This window comes from Postia placenta, assembly GCF_002117355.1.
Source record: "Postia placenta MAD-698-R-SB12 unplaced genomic scaffold POSPLAscaffold_6, whole genome shotgun sequence".
Lineage (NCBI taxonomy): Eukaryota > Fungi > Basidiomycota > Agaricomycetes > Polyporales > Adustoporiaceae > Rhodonia > Rhodonia placenta.
The window spans coordinates 2254164-2259704 of NW_020169837.1; the positions used below are offsets into that span (position 1 = coordinate 2254164).

The window sequence follows — 5541 nt, forward strand, 5'->3', positions numbered from 1 at the left end:
CCAGACATGTAGGACTGACTGCGCATGCGCCGGGGAGCGCCCCCTGCCGTGTGCGCCTGTCCCTGCACAACCCTTGCGGCTAGGCTCAGCTTGGGCCGACGTCTGTGCTCGGAGGTCAAACTCCGTTCATGACATAGTCGGTAAGACGGCGCTGGTGTCGAAAGTATGTCTCACGTGTTCCTGTACCTGTCCATCCTCCACCCCTCGATTCGTCCGTCGCACGGCTCATCCCCTGCGCTTTTCTTCAGCGCGCAGGTTTCTCGGGCGGGCGTTCGGGCAGGGATCGGGACTGAAAGCGATGGGAATGAGCGGTGTTTGGCCCAGCCAGCATGCGGGCGCCATCCAGATGATCGTCTCGGGCGTCTCGATGCGCGGGCGCAGATGGCGATGTGTGGCACAAATGCCCATTGGAAACGACGAGAGAGCGCATGGTCAGGGGTGTATAAGAGCGCAGGGTCGGGGGTGTATAAGAGCGCAGGGTCGGGGGTGTATAAGGCGGTATGGTCAGGTGTATAACGCTGTATAGACGGGTGTGTAGCGCTGTATAGATGAGTGTATAATGCTGTATAGACGGGTGTGTAAAACTGTATAGACGGGCGCATGGTCACAGTCGTATAGAATCGTATAGATAAGCTCATTATCAGTCTTATGCGCACGTCGTACAGATGGTCTTCTACACAGCAAGCGCCCGGGCACTCTGACACATTCCCTCGTCGCACTCGCTCTTTGCGCGGAATTCAGCATCTTCTACCACGCTCTGTGCGATCCTCCCAGGCTTTCCGCCTCTGCAAATCCCGCCTCTGCAATCTAGCTGTCAGCGACAAGGCAAACACTCGTCTCGCTCACCTGCAGGAACACGCGTCCGCGGCCTCCATCGCACAGTCGAACGCGGTCCTAAGCGCGGCCTTGTACATGTCGCGCCGGGCAGCGTCCTTGCCTCCCTCGCCTGCGAGCCGCTCGCGCAGGATGAGGAGCAGCTCCTGGACGAGGTCAGCCGGGCACGCGCCTAGCACAACCATCCACAGGAGCTCGAGGTATGCGGTGAGGTCGATGCGCGCGCAGTCCTGCGCGAGGCGCTCAAGGGCCGTGAGGGCCACGATGCCGAAGTGGGTGGCTGAGCAGACAACATTGACGTCTCCTCACCAATGTTCAGCGAATTGCCCGGGCACCCGCCCATTGCCGCTTCCGCGCGCGAGCGCACTGAAGCCCAGCCCGGGCTATTATATGCCCAAAAGCGGTCGGAAGTGGTTTGTGCGCGAGCTCACTTTCTTCTTCACAGCTCACCTGCCACCGCCGTGCGCCAGCGGAAGAACAAGACCGAGTCAGCATGCGAGCACGACGTGAGGCGAGTAAGACCACGTACATTTGGTAGTGCAAATCACCCTGTCGCGCGCACAGCACCACCATTTCCAGCACCTCCGTTCCCGTGCTCACCGGCAGGCCTGCCCGCTCCTCGGGTGATGCGACACCGCGCACAGAAGCATCTATAAGTGGAGTTGGATCAGCGTTGGCGCATTCATGCGTGTGAGCTGCGCTGCGTACAAGGGCATGGGCGAGGCCGTCTGCGAGCCGTACAAGGGCCGTGAGGACGATGATTGCTGCCACCAGCACCTGAGTTCGTCGCAGGGATATGCGCCTGCAGCCTCCTCTGCGTGGTCGAACATGATCCCGAGCATGGCTTTGTACACATAGCACTGAGCCGCGCCCGTGTCTGCATCCTCACCCCCCTTGCCCGCGGAGGGCTGCTTGTGCAGGACGAGGAGCAGCTCCTAGATGAGGTCGACCAGGCGCATGCCTAGTGCGACACTCTACAGGAGGTCCAAGTTCGGCGCGTGCGCGGGGGACTGACGCTGGGGGCGCGGGTAAGGCTGCTGAGTGCCCACTTGCTGGCATGCGGGTGCGTATTGATGGCGTAGGCGTTGGCGTGCTGGGCAAAGGGCTCAGAGATGAGCTTGATGGTGAAGCCGCGCGACGAGGATGTTTGCGGCGATGTCTGTGAGGGCGGACACATCTGCCGTGAGCTCATGGAGGAGGAGGCCGAGCGAGATGACCGGGGGATTGGAGGTGACCATGGGTCAGCGCGAGCATGGACTGCAGGAGGAGTGCGCAGAGGGTACCTAAAGGGGGCCAGGTTCTCGACGCCGTCAGCAGAGAATGCGATCGGATGCGGGACGATGCCACCCACCATCAACTGTGGGCAGAGCACTGTGAGCAGCGGCTGGCGCGAGCACACGTCTGGGATGCACGATGTGGCTACAGAAGGCGTTAGTAGTGGAATCAGACTGTAGATGGGAGGGCGCGGCAGCAGAAGAGACAGATAGCACAAGAGCGACCATGACAAGCAGCGCCAAGGGATGATGGACAAGATAGGATGAAAACCATTGGGGGCGCACGCGATAGGGCTCGAATATAGTAGGCACTGGACTCACTACTCAATGTGCAAACCAAAAACTGGGTGCGCTACACAGTTCTGGATGGCTTCACATCAGATGGAATCGAGTCGAGAGGCAGCCAGGGAGAAGTAGAGACATCGCACGGGACACCATAGCTACCAGTTTCCCATATACGCAGTTACGCCCATGTCAGGTGTCTCCGCATCGCGCGCTGATGTATAAGAACCAATCAATATACTGGAGATGCTTGTGTCCGTGCTGATCGCATGCGTACCCTCGCAACGTTGCAATAGGTAATATCAGAATGCTGGCATATGGGAATGTAGGTACTAGGTATGGAACAATCACTGTAATCACGTTCTCGTATTACTCCCAGTCATCGGCATCCTCAATCGTCTCGGCAAGTGACCGGGCATCAGATGAGAAATCCTCGATTGTTTCCGGAGCTGACGAGTTGCCATATTGGTCACCATCAACAATATCGAGATCCAGCCTGCGCCGTTTGCAAATCCGGCTCTCGTCCTCATCAGCTGACTCTGTCCCGCTCCCGATATTCCCACCGGCAGCGGCATCTGCATCCGAGCCGACATCAGAGTTTTCGATGATCAGTGCGCTTTTCGGGACCTTGTGACCCCGTCGCTTCCGCTTCATCGGCTCCCTCTTGTCAGCAAACACATGCGAGTGCCCGGCATCACTCCTTGTGTGTCGCCGAAGCTCGAGCCTGACAGGTCTCCTTGCCAGATCCAGAAGCTCAAACCGCATTTTGCCTGTTCGCCACTTTGAAAGCAGGTTGTCGAGGATGTCGCATCCCCCGATCGTGCTCAGGTTTGTGCGAGCAATGTCAGTTGGCCATCCTACAAGAGCAACACCATACGGCAGCTCAACTCGCTGGTGAAAGTCAACTGCGGTCCACGACATTTTGATGGATCGGTTGCCCGTAATCTCGCCTAGACAAGCATCAGATTGGTAAGCGAGCGTGAGAAGCAAGAATACATACGGAGATCTTCGGTCATGACATCACGCAATGCACCTTTGAGTCGTCGATAGCGTGTTTTGTACAGCTGCCATGGCCGTGACAGTGGCTGCAGACGGTTCTCGCCAGTCATGAAGAACAGCCCAATGCGAGTCTACACACAGTCTGAGGTCAGTAACAGAACAGTGCGAAGAACAACAAATGGTAGTACATTTTGCGGGCGGAAAGTGCGACTGTACAGAATCGGCCATCAGTAAGCTTTTGGTTTATTTATGGCCAAGTCACATCTCTCGCTTGGTAGGTTATCTCATGGGCAGGTGAGTTCCCCGTTGTTTCACCATTTCACCGTCAACCACTAGGCAGTGCATGCGATTGCAAGGGCGGACGGGACATGGCAGCCGCGACGGCAGTGACACACACAGAGATGAGCGACTCGACTCGATGACGTTCGCAATGGCTGCCGTGCGCCACTCCTCCGTTCCGAGTTACTGTACATCGCTGCCGCGAGTGTAGGAGACTGTGCGCACACGCGCACGCTCATCTGCAACACTGCCCATGCGGTTGCTCAGAGCTCATGCTGTCGTGGGCCGGGCATGCATATCGAAAAGAAGACGGTGGGGGAGATGTCGTGCAGAGCGCGGGCACAGACCCAGTGCACGCAGACCGACGCAGATGGTTTCGCGACAGTAGACGAAAGTGAGTCTTGTGCTATTCGACGTGTCCCGGCGATCACCCATCTCATTCGAATAGACGTACTGCAGCGCGCAGCTCAATGCATTCGGCTGTGCACCCATCCTCCGTCTCCACTCAATAGTCACTGCGACGACCACCGTATGCCGCCCCTCCGCTCCGGGCTGCCATGTGTTCCTGCAGGGCACTTCAAAGACAGTCTGGTCGGCAGGTCCGCATCGGCACCTCACGCTAAGGTGGATAGCGACGTGGATGGTCAGTCTTGACCCTGCAATTACGCACCACACACTTCAGTGGCGCGAATGAAAATATATATTAGATTTCAGTACACATTCGTAGTAATGCTGCTACTGCTGCAGGCGCGCACGACGGCCGAGTGCGTGCACGACAGCACGGGCAGCGTGTCCTGACCGAGTATGGAAGACGGCGCGCACACGCATCCCACCCCCGACGCTGCCCATGGCGTGAACATGACACATCAATTGGAATAGAATACGTACCATAACCGCCACCATATGGCAGCTCCCGCTGGTTTCACCGCGCAGATTGATGTTACAGCACTCTGCCGTAAGACGGCGGTTCATCCGAACATTCGTTCAGCGGATTCCACGCCTTTCCGCACCGTCGCGACCGCCAAGCCGGGTATTTGCACCAGGCGTACTGATGCGTTGTGATCGCGCAGTGCTGTACGAGCAGAGCGGCTTGGTTTTGTGTCCGACACACGACAGCTCGGGAGGGCTCTCCCGTCTGACTTGTTTTGATTGACAGACAGGCACCGTCAGCCCCTCCTGTGGTCGGGGTGTGCAAGTCCGTACCGCGATCACGTCAGCGCGGTCTCGTCATGCGTGCTGCTCGGTGCTGTTTGTATCGCCATTTGCCTTGTTTGCCTGACTGATGGTGTCTGACCGGGTACGCAATGTCAGTGCTGAATCTTCGCACCAGGCGCGTCACTCTAGCACCGGACGCTGCATGGGCATGGGCACGGCATAAATTGTGCGGGGACGCTGCGGGCGACGCAGGAGTCACCGCCGTAGCAATACGGGTAAAGGACGATGCTGGGGTGTTGCGGCCGGTAGATCTGGAGGGTACGTCAGTGAATCCGTCCATCCACGTCAGGCAGAATGACCGCGCCCGGGTACACGGGCGGGGACGCGGGGACCTGTCATCATGAGTGATAGCTTAGCGATGCGGCAGCCGACGTGAGACAGGGGCCATCGCGCCTGGGTGAGATGTCCAAGCGGCAGTCGTGGGAATAGCGACGGATCAGGAGAGCGTGCGAGGGATTTAAAGGCGAGTGTCATTGAAGATTCCTTCATTGTTGACGACTTCGCTTCCGCTGTGCCAATGTTTGTCTCACGCGCCCGCTGTCCAGCACGGACGCTGATCTGGTAAGTTCCGTCGCGTTGCAGAGTGAGATATCGCGCCGCTCACCATGTACACCACTGTAGGCGTGCAGTAGACCGTTGCCCTGTGTAGCGCATATCA

General features: G+C 58.1%; 3 protein-coding genes across 3 annotated transcripts; 1 reads left to right on the forward strand and 2 right to left on the reverse strand.

Moving 5' to 3' along the window:
- Nucleotides 1-673: 673 nt before the first annotated feature.
- Nucleotides 674-1177, reverse strand: POSPLADRAFT_1140873 (hypothetical protein; the record flags this gene model as incomplete). The annotated part of the gene is made up of 3 exons (XM_024485229.1): nucleotides 674-785; nucleotides 847-1114; nucleotides 1144-1177. 3 exons carry the CDS (start codon nucleotides 1175-1177, stop codon nucleotides 674-676), a joined length of 414 nt encoding a protein of 137 aa, XP_024339916.1.
- A 1582-nt stretch (nucleotides 1178-2759) lies between these two features.
- POSPLADRAFT_1056484 (hypothetical protein) lies at nucleotides 2760-3499 on the reverse strand (the record flags this gene model as incomplete). Its single annotated transcript, XM_024480779.1, has 2 exons — nucleotides 2760-3340; nucleotides 3391-3499. The coding sequence occupies 2 exons, from the start codon at nucleotides 3497-3499 to the stop codon at nucleotides 2760-2762; spliced, it is 690 nt and encodes a 229-aa protein (XP_024339917.1).
- Nucleotides 3500-4351: 852 nt separating this feature from the next.
- POSPLADRAFT_1039856 (hypothetical protein) lies at nucleotides 4352-4985 on the forward strand. The gene has a single exon (XM_024477606.1). The coding sequence runs from the start codon at nucleotides 4572-4574 to the stop codon at nucleotides 4728-4730; it is 159 nt and encodes a 52-aa protein (XP_024339918.1). The 5' UTR covers nucleotides 4352-4571; the 3' UTR covers nucleotides 4731-4985.
- Nucleotides 4986-5541: the final 556 nt, after the last annotated feature.